General features: G+C 48.3%; 1 protein-coding gene across 1 annotated transcript in view; it reads left to right on the top strand.

Moving 5' to 3' along the window:
• The window catches only part of MCF2L2 (MCF.2 cell line derived transforming sequence-like 2), a 304,618-nt gene that overhangs the window by 76,885 nt on the left and 207,164 nt on the right, over nt 1–20,569 (top strand). Inside the window, exon 2 of the mRNA XM_065411462.1 lies at nt 2,068–2,151. Coding sequence (XP_065267534.1) covers nt 2,068–2,151 — 84 coding nt within the window. The remainder of the gene's footprint in view (nt 1–2,067; nt 2,152–20,569) is intronic.

Here is a 20,569-nt window from a genome sequence, read left to right as displayed (position 1 = left end):
GGAAAGGGGGAAGGAAGAGGGGCCGAGGGTGCAGGGGGGAAAGGAGAGTGACCTATCTGTTTCCATTCACTCGGAATTAATCAGATTTCTAAAAAGTTGGACCAAATCTTTTCATATTTGTCTGAGATCCCAATTCTCTGCAGTGTTACCTGCCCTTTAGCTGCCCAGTCAGCCAAGGCACTGTGCTAAGCTTCTGTCCAGGGAGACGGCCTGTTCTTCCATCTCCCCGTTTGGCTACAAGCGCTGCTTCGGAGAACCAGGCTTCACGTGAGTTGGCGAGTTTCCATGATGATGGGATCTCTCCCAAAACACAGTTCTGGAAAGTAATTTTTAAGGAGAGATCCATCATCATAGTAACCCTCCTGTCTGCCTGTAGCCAGAAGGACTGTATCCTGGGCCTTTTCTAAGTCTTTGCTTTTTCAGTGAGAAGAATACCTAAGTAACCACAGAAATGAGGGTAAGCAGCACTCAGCAGCCATTGTAAACGATTGGGCCAAATGGAGATCTTGAGTGGGGGGTTAATTTAACATCCTGGCCCCCTTGGCTAATGTATGCGACTGTGTAGAGGCCCAGTCCTGCAGACCCCGGTTCCTGTGGGTGAGGGTGTGCAGGATCGTGTCCCTAGAGAGAGACTGTTCTGTTGCCTGGATTTTTTTTTTTCCTTTGCATTTGATGCATGGAGCAGAAGCTACTCAGCATTCTCTGCATATATTTACTCATCATCACATTCTTTCTGTAAGAGGGCAATGACCCTAGCGCCCTCCAGTTAGCCTGTCTTAAAGCTTTGGCAGGATTCACTGGGATCAACTGATCTGCTGAAAACAAGCCAGAGACATATATTTGCAGAGAATGAAGGGAGGCAGGATGTTTTACCAGTTGATGTTGCTCAGTTTAAAGACTAGCACCATAAATCCAGCGTTTTTGGAAAACTGCTGAGATGGGTCACTATGAACCCATTGATAAATTTGCCCCAGATTATAGATGGTACTTAAAGTTCTGACATTCTAATGCCTGCATATTGAGAGGGAAGATGGAGTTGTGGTTAAGGCAGTAGATTGAGACATCGGAGAAATAGGTTTAATTCAGAGCTCTGCCATGCAGGCCCTATGTGATTTTGAGGAGTCACTTAGTCTCTCTGGACCTCACTTCCCCATCTGTAAAATGGGGATATTGTGCTTCCTTCCTTCATCCTTCGTTCTGTCTGTTTCTATTGTACACTCTGCAGGGCCGGGACTGTCTCCTACTATATGTTTGTACAGCACCTAGTACAATGGGACCTGGCTGGCAAATGTTAAGAAACTCTGATTTTCCCCCTGTAAATAAACCATTTCAGATTCAAGCTGAAAAAAGCCAGTGAGGCCCCACATTCTGGAGAGGAAAGAATCTAACTAGTTCAATGTAAGATTGTGGTTCCTGACCACTAAATGCATCCAGTTAGAATCCGCAGCGTGTTGCGCCCTCCCCCTGGCTGTCTTTAGCTGCTTTTAAATCTTAACTTTAAAAGAGCAGGCTTTGTTTTGGTGAGAAGAAAACCTCATGGTTCCTTATTTCCTCCTTTTGCTATGTATTTTCTTGTTGCAAAGGAAGCAGGGCGGGGAGGGAGGGGGAAGGGGGCTGGTCAGTTACTCAAAAAGCCCTTCTGTGGAGTGCAAAGGAAAGGGGGACGGAACATGGTGCTGTATCTAAAATAGCCATCACTGTTTCAAAGGACTGAAAAGCTGCTTTATCTGGGAGCCCAGATGCAGTGGCTTAATATGGAACATGAAGTTGCAAAGAGAGGCCCGTCGTCTTGAGCAAACGTGTGACAAGCTCTGCTAAATCTGTTGGAGTCACTTTATGAAAAGCGCTCTCTGCAAACACAGGACAATAGATAAAGTAACTGGGCTGGAGATGGGACTTTCCGTATCATAAGCTCCTCCACTGTGAAGAGTCATATGATAAGATCTGAGCCAATGTTCATGCCAGGCTCTTAACCTCTGAGTATATCCTTTGTCTTGCTGGGTTCTAATGGAGCTCTAGTGAAGGGTCTGGTTAACTCAGTGAGGGTTTCTCTTTTCACTTGTACAGATGAAATCATGCAGCAGGAGATAAGGCCGCTGGTCGCAGTGGATATAATTGAGCAGCTCCACAGGCAATTTGCCATCCTGTCAGGTAAGGACTGAATTTAAATTGTGTTCTTGGATTCTTTGGGAAACCTGCTGAGATTTGCCACATTGGCTGTTCCGCATCCTCCCAGCTCTGCATTGCTGTTGCAACAACCTTTTTAATATTGTCCATGGGCGGAATGGTTAATATTAAACCTTGGTAGTATGGTGAGTTGATAAACACCACCTCATAGTTCTTGTTTTTCAGGCAACGGTTCCCCCCCAAATCAACCAGATATCAATTAGATTTAGAAGGTAAAAAACTAAAGTAGCATTTATTTATATTTTCAAACGGTGTGTATATATATATTTCACATGGTGTATTTGGTTTGTTTGGGAGCTTGATGTGTTCATCCTCCAACCGGTTTTGTTTTAGGAATGATTCGCTTGAAATATAAAGACTATCATCTTTTCAGATGATTTGTGATTATTGTGTATTTCTTGTATTGCTCCCGAGGTTTGCATGACCCTTTACAGAAACACCAAAAGGATGTGATTCCTAAGAGAGCTAGTTGATCTTTAAATATTTACTTAGTTATGTAACCAACAACTTAGCATCAATATTTTGTCTACAGCAGAGGACTAAGAATTATGGTATGGGTTCTTGAATTGTCTGTGCCACTGCCGGCCTGTATGACCTTTGGCAAGTCACTTAACCTCTCTGCCTCCATTTCCTCATTGATAAAATGGGGATTTTACTTCCTTGCCTGAGGTTTAACTCATTCATAACTGTAATGTGCTTTTAGATCCTCAAATTTAAGGCACTTTCTCTTTCTCCAAACAAAAATTCACTTTTATGAATGTTCTCAAAACACCGAATGAAAGCGTCACAAATGGCATCACAGCAACTTTGTGTCTTTTATTCAAACGAATGTTCTTGCACTCTGTAGGATTCATGCAGATTATCCTGTTGAGGGTGTGCATATCAGTGCAAATGATGAGCATTCTTACGATTTAGCACTGCCTCTCGCACGTAGTAGGGAAACACCACCACTTCTGGCTTGCCAAACCGAGGCTCAGAAAAGTTCAGGGCCCTGTTCAGCAAGGTGCTGAGCAATTCCGGTGAGAGGAATGGACCTGAGGGCGCTCAGCACGAGTGCTGGTTGGGAATTTCTCGACAAAACGCTTTTTGTTGGAAATGTCTATTTGCCAAAACTGAAATGTTTTGTTTTCAGTGGTCCAGGGTGGAATTTATGGTCAAAATACGTATGAGAGAGGCCCATCTCTGAATCATCAGTAGCCCAGTGGTTAGATCACTAGGTGGGATGTGGGCGACCTAGGTTCAAAGCTATGATCTGCTTGATTGAGAGCAGGGACTTACGAAATATGTGTTGGGCCGGTGAAACTCTGGTGGAGTGGTGACTTGATGAATACTTTAACCACAGGCTATTTTAGGGTGGGTGTGTCCCAGGGCTTTTTTTTTTGTTTTTTTTTATGAAGAATTTCAAAAGATCTCAGTTTTGTTCCAATGCAGAACGAAAACAAATTCCGAAACCTTGAAGTTTTCACAAAATGGAATTCTTGTTTTCCAGCCAGCCCTACTCCGCACCTTGCGGGATCCGACAGCCCTAAACAATGTGTCTAGCAAGTCTGGTGGGTTTGACTGAGTTTTGGAATCGGGAATCTTAGGTTTGAGTTCTGAGGCTGCTGTGTTACACTGAGTGACATATCCAAGGTATTTGAGGCTCAGTTTCCCCATTTCTAAAATGTGGGCAATGATGATGAAGTTAACAGGATTTAAAAAAAAAATTCTTTAATAATCTACAAACACGGATAATTATTACTTCAATGACAGTAAGTTAAAACCGTGTGACAAGAAGAATCCAGCTAAGATACAAGTGGGAAATGCAGGTTGCAGAAATTTTGTACTCTTCTGGGTAGATGAGTTTAGCAAGAGATTAATGTACAGTGGAGTCGCATCATAGGCGCATTTAACTTACGCAATTTTAACTGTACGCGCTCGGCAAAACAAAACAAAACAAGAGAAAAATAACAATTTAAATACTGTACCTGTAGTGCAGGCGATTCCGCCCGCCATTCCACTCAATGAACATTTGACTATAAGCGATTTTCGCCTTACGCGCTGACTTTAGAACCTAACCCCCACGTAAGATGCGACTCCCCTGTATTGCAACCAGATAATTTGAGCGTGTCCTGCCGTTGCGGTGCTGTATCTCAGTGCTGTTTAGAGCCAGGACTCTCTGGAGCTTTCTGGGTAACTTCCCAAGATGTTCCAGGGGGGAGGTAGGTGCATGCGTGCGAGTCCCATAGGGACAAACCTTGACCCAGGCCCACTCTACAGGTGCTGCTTCTGTGCCCAGCCCTATCTCTTCCCCAGAGGTGGAGATCCCAGCACCTTCTCTGCTGCCATATATGGGGGAGAGGTTGCTGGAAAGTGATGCCAGGAGGTGGCAGTGCCCCATGGACATCTCTGCATGGGTGGTTGGGTTTCCCTTCTTGAGTGACAATCGGGAAGAGAGCCAGTGAGTCAAGAGCACCCCCATCCTTTCCTCCCAAGACTGGAGTCAGTTGACCTCTCTGGAGCTGTCAATTGGCAAAGGCGCCAAAGAGCTCCCCCAGCAGGTAATTGTAGTACCTGCAATTGTTGTACAGGGCAACGTAGGGCCCTGTAACCTCTCCCCAGAACCTCCACTGCAAGTCCTGTAGTTAGGGGACTTCCTTTGCCCTCTTCTTTCCATGCCCAAAGGCAGGTTTGCAGTGGCTAAAGCCACCCTCCCAGTCAGCTCTTGTCCAGAGGACAGAGCCCCCTACCCTGAGGATGGACCAGAGCCATGCAGAGACCCCCCACTACAGGGCTGGTTGAAGAAGAGCCTTGTTCATCAAACAGCGACCGACTGGCTCTAGACCAGGCTGGATTAGGCATAGGACAGAGTCCTTGCGCTCCAGCTGGCAGTGTTATGGGGCTGTGGAGAAGTCAATTTGTCTGTGCTTTGGAGAAGAGGGAAGCCAGGTATCCTTGAGCCCAGCTCTGTAACTATAAACTTGTTTGGTCCAACCCTCGCCACGGCGACCTATTTCAGTGTGTAATATACGGTACTGCATGTTGCTGTGAGAAACAGCCTGGCCCTCACTGAGAGCCAGGGGAGCTGGGGTCTGTCTGGTGGTGACTCAGCCGCAGCAGCTTTTTTTAAACAATTCTCCGCACTCCAGACTTTGGCTTTTGCTCATGATTTAAATGGTGTCATTGAGTGATGGTTAGATCTCATCTCTATGGGAGACCGGCTGGTTCAAAGGGTTTCTGTCTGATTCCCAGTGTTCATCCCACAGCCACCATTGATAACTATCTTCAGTCAAAAGCCAAAGACGGTGTGAAGAGTGGACTGGCTCCTTCGCTCCTCTTCTGCATTAGCTCATTCTGGTGTTGCCAATACTGTTGTGTCCCCCTATCGTGCCTAACAAACTACACAACACACGCCCATAAGAACGGCCATAGTGAGTCAGACCAGTGGTCCATCTAGCCCAGTATCCTGTTTTCCCACAGTGGCCAATGCCAGGTGCCCCAGGGGGAATGAACAGAACAGGCAATCAGTGATCCATTCCCTGTTGTCCATTCCCAGCTTCTGGCAAACCAGTTACTGATCCAGGAGAGGACCGTCCCTCTTATCCCACATAAGTCCACGCATAAAAGTGCCTGCATCTGTGCACAGGCATTCACCCACATCCCCCTAATGCGCTTGCAATTGCTCCAAGCACCGTATTGTCTACCATTGCAGCGTCCGTGTAGATGACAAATACTGACTCAGCAACTGCAACTGTGAACTTAGTCGCCCCAGGGCAGTCCCACAGTGCTCCTGCCCACTGATCAGTGACTGCTTTGTAGGCTCAGAGCCATGGGTCTGACCAGGCACTCAGCTGGTCTCAGCTCTGCTATCCACCTAGGGTTGCCAACTTTCTAATTGCACAAAACCGAACACCCTAGCCCTGCCCCTTCCCCGAGGCCCTGCCCCCCACTCACTACATTCCCCCTCCCTCTGTGGCTTGCTCTCCCCCACGCTCACTCACTTTCACTGGGCTGGGGCAGGGGCCAGGGGGTTGGGGTGCAGGAGGGTGTGAGGGCTCTGTCTGGGGGTGTGGGGCTCTGGGGTGGGGCTGGAGAAGGGTTTCGGGTGCAGGACAGGGCTCCAGGATGGGGGGTAGGGCAGAGGGGTTCAGGGTGTGGGACGGGGCTATGGGCTGGGGCAGAGGGTTGGAGTGCAGGGGGGGTGAGGGCTCCATCTGGGGGTGCAGGCTCTAGGGTGGGGCCGGAGATGAGGGGTTTGGGGTGCACGAGGGGGCTTCAGGTTTGGAGGGGGGGTCAGAGCTGGGTCAGGGGGATGGGGTGCAGGAGGGGGTACAGCCTCTGGGTAAAGCAGCACCCCAATGAGATAAATTGAGCAGTTCACACTGCTCCAAGCCATGGGTACAGGCTCTGGGATGGGGCTGGGGATGAAGCGTTTGGGGCACAGGGGGGCACTGGGGTAGGGGGTTGGGGCTCGGGGTAGGGGGTTGGGGCTCAGGGTTGGGGGGTAGGCTTACCTTGGGTGGCTCCTGGTCAGCGGCGAGCGGGGCTAAGGCAGGCTGTCTGGCTGTTCTGGCACTGTGCGCCCTGGAAGCAGCCAGCAGGTCCGTCTCTTAGGTGGAGGCATGGCAGGCCGCTCTGCGCACTGCTCTTGCCCGCAGGCACTGCCCCCGCAGCTCCCATTGGCCACGGTTTCCAGCCAATGGGAGTGTGGAGCTGGTGCAGGGGGTGGGGGCAGCATGCGGAGCCCCGTGCCCTCCTCACTTAGGAGCCAGACCTGCTAGCTGCTTCTGGGGCGCAGCGTGGAGCCAGGACAGGTAGGGACTAGCCTGCCTTAGCTCCGCAGCACTGCGGACCGGACTTTTAACAACCCGCTTGGCGGTGTTGACCGGAGCCACCAGGGTCCCTTTTTGACCAGGTGTTCTGGTCGAAAACCGGACACCTGGTCACCGTATCTGCACCACACCCTTTGGGGCAGGGCCAAGAGTGGCAGAGGAGGTACTCAGTCGGTGTCAGAATACATTTCAAATATTTCTTACCCAGCTACCAGTTACCAGTCAGAGCAAGCAATGCCTTTCTTCTGCACCTTCAGCAGAAATCAATTCTAAGAATCAACTTCATTCCTTTGCTCTTGGAAGCAACTGAAAGTGGCAAGGATTTTTAAGCCAGACTATTTTAAATCATGGAGGGGTTTTTGTTTAACAGCTATCTAACTCAAATAACTAATGAGCATTTTGGAGAAAGCATGCCTTTGTTAAAGGTCCACCACACAGTTCTTCAATCAATTTGTGAACGTTCACAACAAACACAATAACATGGGGATGGGGGGAGAGTTTTCCAGGTTTTCTTGCATGAACATAACAAAAAGCCAGAAACGCATCCATTTGCAGATCACTTATCAGCTATCCTCATTAAATTCTAGAGTCAGCAGCACCCCAATGAGATAAATTGGGCAGTTCACACTGCTCCAAGCCGTCGTTACAGAACAGTCGGAAGACTCATACAGACGACAGTTTGTGCCTGGTTCATAGCGTGTAGGTTTTCTTTGCAAGGATTTGACACTTACATCAACATTGCCAGCAAGTTAAAGAAGTATGGGCTGGATGAATGGACTATAAGGTGGATAGAAAGCTGGCTAGATCATCGGGCTCAACGGGTAATGATCAATGGCTCCATGTCTAGTTGGCAGCCGGTATCAAACGGAGTGCCCCAAGGGTCAGTCCTGGGGCCGGTTGTGTTCAATATCTTCATTAATGATCTGGAGGATGGCATGTATTGCACCCTCAGCAAGTTTGCAGATGACACTAAACTGGGAGGAGTGGTAGATCCGCTGGAGGGTAGGGATAGGATACAGAGGGACCTAGACAAATTAGAGGATTGGGCCAAAAGAAATCTGATGAGGTTCAACAAGGACAAGTGCAGAGTCCTGCACTTAGGACGGAAGAATCCCATGCACTGTTACAGACTAGGGACCAAGTGGCTAGGCAGCAGTTCTGCAGAAAAGGACCTAGGGGTTACAGTGGACGAGGAGCTGGATATAAGTCAACAGTGTGCCCTTGTTGCCAAGAAGGCTAATGGCATTTTGGGCTGTATAAGTAGGGGCATTGCCAGCAGATCGAGGGACATGATCATTCCCCTCTATTGAGCATTGGTGAGGCCTCAGTTGGAGTACTGTGTCCAGTTTTGGGCCCCACACTACAAGAAGGATGTGGAAAAATTGGAAAGAGTCCAGCGGAGGGCAACAAAAATGATTAGGGGGCTGGAGCGTATGACTTGCGAGGAGAGGCTGAGGGAACTGGGATTATTTAGTCTGCAGAAGAGAAGAATGAGGGGGGATTTGATAGCTACTTTCCACTACCTGAAAGTGGGGTCGAAAGAGGATGGATCTACACTGTTCTCCGTGGTACCAGATGATAGAACAAGGAGTAATGGTCTCAAGTTGAAGTGGGGGAGGTTTAGGATGGATATTAGGAAAAACTTTTTCACTAGGAGGGTGGTGAAGCACTGGAATGGGTTACCTAGGGAGGTGGTGGAATCTCCTTCCTTAGAGGTTTTTAAGGTCAGGCTTGACAAAGCCCTGGCTGGGATGATTTAGTTGGGGATTGGTCCTGCTTTGAGCAGGGGGTTGGACTAGATGACCTCCTGAGGTCCCTTCCAACCCTGATATTCTATGATTCTATGATTTTCAAACCTGGGTGCCAGGGCCAGGCTCTCAAATCCACATGTAAGCACCTAGATAAAAGTGGCCAGATTCTTAAAGGTGCATTTCTCTATGTAAATGCAATCCTCCTTTTCATCCCGCCAAGCGATCGTTTTTCATCCAGTGAAAACAGGTCTGAGAGCTCTTTTCCCCCATTCTGTTGTTAAAGTAATGCTCACTTAGGTGACCTCATTTGGGTTTTGAGCAGTTCCACCCATTTTTTCCTACCAACGTGCTGCTTTTCATTAATGATAGGGGAACCACAAATGGTTCAGAGTTTTGATGTTTTACTGCTTTCAGACTGGAAATCTCCTGAGGTTTACATATTTCCTGCTTCCAAATGCTCTGGTGTACCAATTCCTTGGCTGACTAGCCATCAGCAGGGAAAGAATTCAGACCTACTCCAAAATTGCAGACTCCTGTCTTTTGTGCTAAAAGAGAATCTCTCCATTACCTATAGTAGTCTCAGGCCTTATGGGTCAGATCTGCAGCTCATATAAATTGGTCTATCTCTGTTGAAGTCACAGGGTCTATGGTGATTTATACCAGCAAGGGTATAGTCTTATATATCTCTTTGTAGGCAGCAGCCACTAGGGGTGATGTGAACACAAACATACACAGGTGAGTACAGTTCAGCAGGAACAACTTTCCTTGGGCTATTTTAGGACTTCTGCTTTTGATTGTGGTCAGAAGTGGCACCTTGAAATACAAATGTCACCCCCAAATTAACCCCGTTCTCATTCCAGTCAGCCCATCCGCCCACTGATTATTAAACCATAGGGCCATCACTCCATATATGCCTATCATATTTCTAAGGCTTCTATCATCTCAGGGTATGTCTACACTTCAAATCCTATAGCTATTGCTTCAGTATAGACCAGTGGTTCTCAACCTATTTACCATTGTAGACCGCATATGCAGCTCTCTATGTATTATGTGGGCTGCATCCACACAATATATATACTACCTGTATGGCCCTGAGGATTTCACATGGGCCGCCGCTGTGTGCTGATTGGGCCGCAAGTGGCCCATGGGTTGAGAACCACTGCTGTAGACGCTACCTATGCCAATGGAAAGGGTTCTTATGGCAGTGTAGATAATCCACCTCCACAGGAGGGGGTAGTTCAGGCTGACAGAGGAAATCTTCCATCAACCTAGCATCAGTGTTGAAAAGCCAAGGAAAACCTTTAATACTTGCAGTCTAGCACTTCTTGCAAAAAAAGTCCTAACAGTTTCCTTACAGAGGTCTTCTGCACAGTCTTGGCAACACAAGATGTGTTTGGTCTGCAGTATAAAAGTGTGTTGGAAGGCCAGCAGAAGTTTATGAAAGTCTGAGTTATAGACCATATATATATATGGTATAATGTCAACTTTTTGGCTATGCATTACTTTGGCTTCAGCAATTGCATCTAAAACATAGGGGCACCCAAACAGGAAAGTACAGGGGTTAGAGCAGCGGACTGGGAGACCAGCACTCCAAGTTTCTGTTATCCGCTATGACCCTGAAAACACACATGCAACCTGGCTCTCATCTGGGCTCTGAGCAGATGGTAGCAATTATCCATTGTCTAACAAGAGGGTTTTGTGTTGATTACATGGCACAGGCGATTCAGGACCAAAGACTTGGTCTGTACAATGTGTTAGTCCGCACTAGAGGGGTGTAAATTCTAGTGCGTGCCAGGGTGTTGCGCAGTATCTGGCTGCTGTAGACCCGGAATTCCCTAGTGCATGTTAATGTAGTCCCATTTCAAACAGGACTACTTTCATGTGCATGGGGAACACTGAGTGCATGTCAGCAGGGACCTCTCGGGCCAGTTAGTGTGCAACACGCTAGTGTGCATTAGAATTTGCACTTCTGCAGTGTGGACTAATGCACCATTTAGATAAACCCTTAATGGCAATGAATGGAAAGGAGACTGTTTACTGAAGCCACTGGAAACAGACCCTGTAGTCTCTCTGGCTGCCTGGCTGCCAGACTAACAAAGTTTGTACGGCCTGTGCCAAGAAGAGAGGCTCTCCCCAAGCCTTGTCTTGGACTCAGCAGATATGGAAAAGGACTGCAGCCAACGCTACAGGGCATTGACTCAAAGCCGAGCACCACCTAATAAAGCACCTACACCACTTCCAGCACCACGTCGTGATGCCTTGGTGGTCTCCTATCCCAGAACTTGACCTGACCATGCTTAGCTTGTGAGATCTGACAGGAGCGCAAGTTCACATGGTTAGATTCCTGATTATAAGCCACTACCCTCCATTTCCTTCTTTCAAAAACAACACTTTCATTATGTGATTGCAGCAGGAACAACACAGATAAACTATTTGCACTTTTATGTAATAGATTATGAGAGTGCTGCATTTGTTCCACTGATTAGGGAGGACAGATTACATAAAGTTCGGTGGTGCAAAAACGCTGGCTGCTATTAGGCGAAAGCAGGTGTGTATTAGAATGGAGGACCATTGGTAAGATGCTGTTCCTGACATGCAGATAGGTTAATAATGTGCTGTGCAAATATGCTGTTAAAAGAAAGAGCATCACTGCCCTCCTTCTGTTTGATCTGCTGTTTCACGTGTTGTAATTATCTGTAATTACTCTGTCAGAGAAGAACCCAGTCTGTCAGTTCTGACAATAACGGAGCCTGTTACTAAATCACGAGCTCCTTAGAGAAAGTGTCACGAAGTGTATTAGCAGAGTTCCATTTTCCTAGCAAACCTAGGCAAGGGCCCAGACTGCTTCCATTGAAATCAATGGCAACACTCCGTTCGACTTCAATGGAAGAAGGATTCGGCCTTAAAATAGACTGAGCTGGCTAATGCAAAGCAAGTTTGTTTACTTTCTTGCTCATCTTTAGTCTATGATTTTTGGGCGGAGGGGAGGGAAAAGGGGCTAGAGCTGAGTGTTAGGATTTTTTTTTTAATAGCTGTTTTCTTGTTGCCGTGTGCAGTCTTTTAGTTGCTAAATTAAAAAGTGCCCATTCTGTGATATGAATTCAGAATCTGAAAGGAACATTGTCAGGTCACTTGTAGCCCCAAATTTAGGTTTTGTAAAAATACGCTTTAACAAAACCTCAGACCAATACAAATGTTCCCATGCATGTTTTCATTAAGTTCCAGTAGAACGAGTGTTTTAAACAAATAAACCCTCCCCGTTCCTGTTTGCAGCCCAAACATCACTACATTGTGCTAGTGGATGAGAATCTGAAACTGACTAGTCCAGTAGTAAAGGCAAGAAGCAAACAAGGAGCTTATGTGGTGTTTGCAAATTAATTTAAAAATTAGTTCCTTATTTAACAATCTTTGTTCTTGTCTAGTAACACAGCTGGGACACTTGTGTTTTATACATACTGTATGTGAGGCCTGGTTTTTCCACTGCTTTGCACCTTGCACAGTCGCTTATGCCAGTGCAACGTGAGTGTATCAAATGCTACCACATCTGGATGGCACCTTTTTACACTCAGTTTGCACAGTTGTAAATGACACAAGATGCAGGGTAGGGGAGAATCATATCCAGGATTTTTTTTTTTTAAGCTGATAGTGTCCCTGTAATTGAAGCACAAACTAGATAATAACCCTTGAATAAAAAGATGCATGCTATATGGAATTAACTGGTTGCAAAGGCTTTGTTTTACACATTGGTTTGATACTGAAGTCTGAAAACTAGCTCTTTTGCAGCATCACCAATGATTGGGGATTGGTCCTGCTTTGAGCAGGGGGTTGGACTAGATGACCTCCTGAGGTCCCTTCCAACCCTGATAGTCTATGATTAAGGTGCTAAAGTGGTGAACTAGAGAGACGAAAAGCTAGTATGTCTGTTGAAGTATATCTCTTGGATATGTTACAATGTGGGAGTGAAAATGGAGGTTAGGGCCCAGTCCATCACATATGGAAAACACTACAATCCACAAATTATGGCTTAATGATGGCTAAGAAAAATGGAAATAGTCTCAACCCAATCCCCATTTGGTGAGCACCAAAGAATTACTACATCGTTCAGAGAGACAAGGTGGGCGAGGTAATATCTTTTATTGGACCCACTTCTTCTGGTGAGAGAGATGCTGTTTCGAGCTCCACAGAACTCTTCTTCAGGCCTGGGAAAACATTCAGAGTGGTTCAGCAGACCTGGCAATCTCTGTACAAGAGAATCCAGGAAACCAAAGTGAAGGGAATGCAGCAGGTTAGGGTTGTGCCTCTCAGCTGGGGGCTTAGAAGTGGAAGTGTTGATTCTCTGATTTTCTTAATTCTCCCTGCTGTCATGCTGATGCCCTAAGGGTAGCATGTGACTTCATGAAATTAATCCTTGGCCTTTGCCTGAGAGTAGCTCAAGTGTTTGAGGCGCTGCTCAGCATCTTATGTTTGTCTCTGCTGTATATGTTGCAGTTGCTCATTCACCATTTCTAATGACAGTGGTGGACGGTGAAGGCTTTAGTGTGATAATAAGCTTGGTGCAGAATACTTCAGTTGGGAGTTTCAAAGCGACGTAGGGAATTTGGATGCCCAATTTCCATTAATTTTAATGGCAATCGGGCATCTAAATCCCTTAGGCAATTTACAAACCTCAGTCCCAGTGTACAAGACAATGAAAAAGCAGGTGAAACAACTCTGCAAAGACCAGTTAGCACCTTCTCATTGGCCTATTGAACAACTGAGCCACATTCAACTCTGCCATTGACTTGGAGTTTGTGTGTATGGTGGAGCGGCAGGCTGAGCAGTTGCCTGTAGGTGGCAGCAAGATAGGTAGGGAAGCTTTTAAACTAGTAGCACAAATGGTTGGTCTATGAAGCAGGTTCATTTCTTGTGGGGGATCCCACTGGATTAGGGCTGGATTATCAAAACATCTTGGCTTCCATTTACAGGGTGGATTTGATTTAAATCAAATTGATTTAAATCACTAGTCAGGAAGACTCTATTTAATCATGGTTTTCTACATAAAAGTGCATTCTTGTTTGTTGTTATAACCTTAATACATATTCTTCACAACTCAGAGACAGATGTAGGTTTCATTTTTAGAAGGTACACACTATACATTTTTAAACAGTGATTTATTTTGAAAACTTCTCAGATTAGTTTTACTGCTATATCAGAAAATGAATGATTGTTTGGTTATTTCATTTACCAAAGGTAATTGAAGCAGATATTTATGAAGTCATTGGGAGGTGAACTATCTCCAATTCAACAGGTTAATCATTCATATTTGGAGGATTTTCTTGCCATGCTGTATTAGTAGGAGAAAATCACCAGACAGACATTTAAATTGTTTTATTTAACTAAAACAACAACATTAAGTATTCTGGATTTTTTTCTTCAACAGCAAACATATAATATTTTCACAAAAAAGCATATGTCCCTCACTTCTCACATTTATCTCCAGACTTCTTCTCCTTGTCCAGATCTATTCCACCGATCAATTTGCACTTTTAGAGAGAGAGGTAAGAGATTGACTCTGTGTACACAAATTTGCAGAGGGACAATAGAGTTGAGGTCTGTTATTTCTCACCTATATATATTTATTTATTTAAAAACATTTTTGCTGTTAACAAGCATGTTACCTCTGGAGACACAAATCTACAGTTTGAGAACTGCAAAACTAAACATCTCTGATGGTATCTTCTAGACTGACCACTGAGTCCCATTGGATAGATAGAAAGATTAACCTAAATAATCTATACAGAAGCCCCTGGAACCCCATAAGATTGGGTCCCTAATCCATGAATTATTAGAACTCATTTACAAAACCTTTCTTAAACATTACATGACTATATTGTTTCATACTATAGAATTAAAATGTATAATCCCTATTTCATAATGAGATATCGTTGAGCTATAATGTATCTTAATTAAAACAATCTTTAGATTGCCTTTTTTCCTCAAAAAGCATTTTATCAAAAAAAATCCAATTTAAATAAAAAAAATCCGTTTTTTAACATTTATTTTTAAAAAATCATTGATTTTTATCCACCCTGTCTATGTAGTCACCAAACCAAGCGGGTTTGTTTGTAAAAGGGTTCAGCATGTTGGGTGCAGTTTTGTGGAATGAGCTCCTTTAAAAACCTGGCTGGTAGGTGTCCCAATGGGTGTTGCTGGATGCTGAGCATCTTTGAAAATCTGGCCCTGAGCTAGGGGCCTAAATGGGAGTTTTGAGCATTTTCTAAAAACCCAGCACCAAGCAAATCAATGGTAATCTGTCCCGAGGGTCGGGGGAGCCGAATGTTTTAGAATGTCAGATGGAGAATGTTCAGCCCCTGGATATTCTGGGGTAGACGGGGGAGGGGTTTCCAAGGTTCAGATGAGTATCCCAGCTGATCAGTGGCGGCGCTGAGGTTTCTGGGGGCCTGATTCTAATCTCCCTCTACTTTTACACTGGTGTAACTCCAAGGACAGCCTCCCAGTTTAAGTACGAACAGCATCCAGCCCTCCTGCAGGCCGCCCGCAGCCACTTCATTCATTCCTCATTCATAATATGGGTTAATTTTTAGAAAAGTACAAAATGGAAAAATCTTCCTTCTGCCTTTGCTCGCGTGACGCTGCTGCTCTTATCATCCCCCTGCTCATTGTAGACAACAGGGAACAAGCCTGCATCAGCACGGAGATGGGGCAGGCTGATCCACCTCTGTCAGCTGCGACGTGGGAGTTCGCGCTTTACCCCTATATTTCTATTGCTACATGTTCCAAATCCCAGTATAAACCAAACACCAGGAATCATTTGATTTGACAGTTCTGATGGCCCCACTCTCTCCTATCCCTCAGACTGGCAGTTCCAGCACTTCTCTTTCCTCCCTCCCATGTTCACACTTCAGTATCCTGATTTTTTTCCTTTCATTTTGCCCCTTTCCTCACTGCCCCCTAGTCCACACCACAAAGGGAGAAGTCGGGAGAGAGGACTGGGGTACAGAGAGAGAGAGGTAGAGCTGGAGGAAATGGGAGCGGAGGTGTAAGGGAGGGTCAAGATGAAGGGCTGAGAGGAGTGTTAGCTGCACCAGCCAAGTCTCGTGAACTCTCACCTAGGTTACTGTGACCACTTCCTTCTCCTCCCTCCAGTCCATTCCAAATGCCGCTGCTGAAGTCACCCTCTCCCGCTCCTCCAAGGGCAATCACGGCTGCCGAGCAACATTTAACGCGACATTTAATGCAAATGAGCCACCCAGCTAATTTGCATATTTGCAAATAAGCTGCATGTGACTGTAAATTTCTGTTTCTGTTTAATACCCCCTTCCGCAAGCAGTGGCGAGGGTTGGACATGGAGCTGCGTAAAACTTAGAAAATATGAGGCTAGGGCTGGTAAGGGTGTAGGAGGTGCTGGGGGCGAAAGGGCCTGGAATTGCTGGGTGATGTTTTGGGGTACTTGAGTTGGTGGGTGCTGGAGTGTGTCGGGGGATGCTGCGGTGCCTGGGTGCTGTGGGGGTTGGGCGGGAGTGCTGTCTGGGAGGGGAGCTGGGGTCTGTCTTGGAGGGATGTGATAGCTGGAATCTGGCGGTTGAGGTGTCTCTGGAGAATAGGGGTCTGGGATCTCTCTGAGGAGCAGAGGTCTGGGGTCCAGCTAGGTGGCAGAGGAGATTCAGGAGTCTGGCTGGGGTTTCTTTCAGGGACTGGGGTGTGGAGTCAGACTGGGGTCCTGCTCTTGCTGCTGCCCTTACCCACTTGGATCTAGCAGCAGCCATGGGGAGCCAGCCTCATGGCCTGGTGGCCCGAAGCTGTGCTCCACTTTGGCATCCAGGGGGCAACAGCTGCTGCAGCTCCTGCCCACGCACAGCTCAGCAGGGTGCATGAAATTCAGGCTGAGCTGCGGGCAGGCGTGACAGGGCTGCCAAGTGTGAGCATCACTTGAGGGCAGCCCAGAACACCTTGCCTCCCTCCCGATTATTGTCAGCCTTTCATTGCCTTCCACCCGGTGTCACTTTGCATCAAACTCCCGCTACTCCCCCTTGCAGCCTGACCTCTCAGCCCCTGCTGACCTCGGTGCCCTGATTTCCTCAGAGGCCCGTGCTCTTCTCCTTTGCTCCTCTCAGTTCTGTGACGCTTTCTCTTCTTGGCTTCCTGCCTCAGTTGTGCTGCCCCCTACCCAGGGCCGGCTCTAGGATTTTTGCCGCCCAAAGCAAAAACAATTTTGGCCGCCCCCCCCCCTGTTTTTTAATTACCACACCCCCGGCCCCGCCTCAACTCCGCCCCTTCCCCAAATCCCCAGCCCTGCCTCCTCCCCCCAGGCTCTCAAGCCTGGGCGGGAGGGGGAGAAGCGGCGCCCGCACCGCGGCCACTCGGAGTCTCCCTCTCGCTCCCAGGCTCTCAAGCCTGTGAGGGAGGGGGAGCAGCGGCGCGCGAAACAGCTGTTTCGCGCGCCGCGGCCGCTCGGGATCTCCCCCTCCCTCCCAGACTTGAGAGCCTGGGACGGAGGGAGGGGGAGACTCCGAGTGGCCGCGGCGCGGGCGCCGCTTCTCCCCCTCCCTCCTAGGTTTGAGAGCCTGGGAGGGAGGGGGAGACTCCGAGCGGCCGCGGCGCGGGCGCCGCTTCTCCCCCTCCCTCCTAGGCTTGAGAGCCTGGGAGGGAGGGGGAGACTCCGAGTGGCCGTGGCGTGAGCGCCACTTCTCCCCCTCCCTCCCAGGCTCTCAAGCCTGGGAGGGAGGGGGAGCAGCGGCGCGCGAAACAGCTGTTTCGCGTGCCGCGGCCGCTCGGGATCTCCCCCTCCCTCCCAGGCAGCAGCAGCAGCGGAGGTTAGCTAGGGCGGCCGGGGCACATTTTTAGGGGCGGCATTCTGGCGCCGGCCATGCCGCCCCTAAAAATGTGCCGCCCCAAGCACCAGCTTGTTTTGCTGGTGCCTAGAGCCAGCCCTGCCCCTACCCTTGGAACAACCTCCCTCCTTGTCCTGGTCTGCCATGTACCCCCTCTCTCCTCTCAGCCTTGCCTTAAACCATTGAGGAATACTCCCCTTGCTCTCCTCACCAACAACCTTCCCCCTGCCCCAGCTCAGCTGCTGGACGCTGGCTCGGGCTTATTTATTTAGCTTGGGGTGTTAATTCTTCTGACCAGTGAATGGGACTCAGCTCTGCACAGGGGCTGGGCACAATTCCAAGGGGGCATGCAGGTACTGTGCCCTGCTAGTGCCCATATGAGCTGGCTGGGGCCACAGGCCAGCGCAATTTGCACCCAGTTATTAAGAGATGGAAACAGGACGGGGAGCTCTGAGGACACCAGCCACGGAGGAGGGGGAGCTGCTGAGCGTGCCCAAGCCCGGGCGAGGAGACAGAGCGCCTGTTTGCTTTTAAGGAGGGGCTGCGGGGGAGCTGTGCTCCACCCTACACACCATTACTTCAACTCCTGGCTGCACTCATTACAAGGGTGAGAGAGCTGGGGCCATGGCGTTACAGCTGCACCCTTTGTTTGTCCAGCCTGGGACAGCCTCTGTCCTCACCCCAGCAGTGCACAGAGTACAAAGGTCTCATAAGGGACAGGGAGAGCAGCCCCTTAGGTGCAGGTCCAGCTGGAATCAACCCTGAGCTGTTCCACCTCGCAAGCTCCAGTGTCAGGGTGTGGTGGGGGCATGGCTAGAGATTCTGTGCAGTATCTGCTGTCATAGGTCTGAGCAGCTGGGGGCTTCTCTAACTTGGGCTGGGTGGCCATGTCAGCCACCAGAATAGCCCAGAAGCCAGAGGGAGCAAAAGCGGCTACAGGCCACCTTTGCTCTCCCTCTGTTGGGCTGCGTCTTTTGCGCTGCCCTTCTTGCAAGTGCAGCACAGAATTGGACACCACGTGGAGTCACTCTGGATTCACCCGGGTGTAATTGATGTTAGAATGAAGTACTGGGAGGTGCTCTGCACCAATCCATTGAATGTACTTAGCCTGCCTTGGGCCGAATTCCACAGCACTTACTCAGTCCTCATGCCAGTGGATCTTCAGTGGAAATTTTGCCTGAGTAAGGACAGTAGGATCTGGCCCATGATGTTCCCATTGGTTTTTTATTCATGTCCTCAGCCCTCCCAGTGACTTCAGGCATGGGTGCCTTGGGGATGGGGGAAGCGGGCCCAGGCTCCCCTGGACCCTGACTGGACAATAGAGGGCTGCCTGGAACAAATTCAAGTGAGTAGTGTTGCGACCCTGTCTGCCAGGATGCATCGCTACTCACTCAAATTTGGGTGGGGTGCCCCCCACCCCATCATGACAGAGGAGAGGCCAGGCCCAGTTTCAGTGAGGGGCATTGCAACCTCGGGCCCAGGGCTGCAGCGCCACTCAAGTTTGGGGCAGCTGGTCTGGTAAGCTGGGCCCACTCCTTAGCAAAATTCTGGTTGGGCCCCTGTCTTCAGGACAAATCACTTTAACATAAGCCCTCCCCTTGGCTCCCCAGAAGGGTTGCAGTTGGCCTGTTCAGAATCTGCAGAAATTAGCATAAGGATATGAACACAGTGAACACTGCAGCCACGCCTGGTGTAGTTTAAAAAAAGAAATTGACAGCCCCGGCATGTCGAGATGGCTGGAAATCCTCTGCCAGAAACAGAGGGTGCTTTCCAAGCTCTTCTTGTGTGTAATGAGCTTCCCTCCCCTGTCATTAGCTTGTTAAATAAACTGACAGCAGGATTTTTCCTTGTAATCCATCTCCCCAGAAGCTATTGCCGATTCAGATCTGGGTGAGGCTGAGGCAGACCACGTCTCGTGTGTTTCCACTGCCAGTTGTCACATTGTATGCCTGATGTTCTGAGTCTTCCAGCATAATAATCATGCTTAGAATTTCCTGGTCCCAAATCTGTCCTCGCCTACACCCGAGCAATCTCACTGATTTCGGTGCGGGGAAGGATCCGAGTGCAGATTTCAGCTTTCCTCCTTCTCCACGTCTTACTGAATCCATGAATTCTCCAAACACTCCTATGTACCAGTAAGAGGTGTCATCCCCATTTCAGAGAAAAGGAGATTGAGGCAGAGAGATGCTAGGTGATCACAGAGCGTTGGTTTCAGTGTCATTTTCAGAACCCAGGAATTCCTGGCTCTTCGTCCTCTACTCAGATTGCTAGGCCACACGGCTGTCTCCTGAGATAACTTTATGATGTACTTTTCCCCATCTCTGAAGCATGGATGACCTCTTCAGGCAATGGGCCAAATTCCTTGGCCTCATTAATTCTGCTTTGCATACACTTTGAAGCTGGTTTAACTGGATTTCCCTTCGGTAAAGGAATCCTCCAGTAGCAGAGACCTTGCTGCATTGGCTCTATCTCCCCACCCCCTTGCAGCCCCTGGCAGAGGAGATGTGGCTGAGGAAAAGATGATGTTGGTTTGATTGCCCATGCACTGCACTGATCCCCAGCTGACCAAACTCCTCCTGGGGTGGGGTTGTTGGAGCAGGTGCAGATTAGGGCTTGTCTACAATGGGAAATTAACCAGAATAGCTATTGCACTTTAAACTCACATCCTACTTTAATCCAAAATACCTTTCAAGAGTAGACGAACCCTTGAGCAGCTGTGGGGCTGAAATGGAGAGGGAGGGTGGTACACGGACAGCTTGGGGTGGGGATTGATGGAGGGGTGCCAGGAGCCCCTGAGGTGTGCAATGAGCTTGACCTACAGAAACAATGAATAGGGTTGCCAACTTTCTATTGGCACAAAACCGAACACCCTAGCCCCACCCCTTCTCTGAGCCCCCGCCCCCTGCTCACTACCATTCTCACTCCCTTGGTGGCTCGCTCTCCTCCACCCTCACTCACTTTCACTGGGCTGGGGCAGGGGGTTGGGGTG

Source organism: Emys orbicularis, chromosome 9 (assembly GCF_028017835.1).
Source record: "Emys orbicularis isolate rEmyOrb1 chromosome 9, rEmyOrb1.hap1, whole genome shotgun sequence".
NCBI lineage: Eukaryota > Metazoa > Chordata > Testudines > Emydidae > Emys > Emys orbicularis.
Note: the sequence above shows the minus strand (reverse complement) of the source record. Positions and strands in the feature narration are given on the sequence as shown.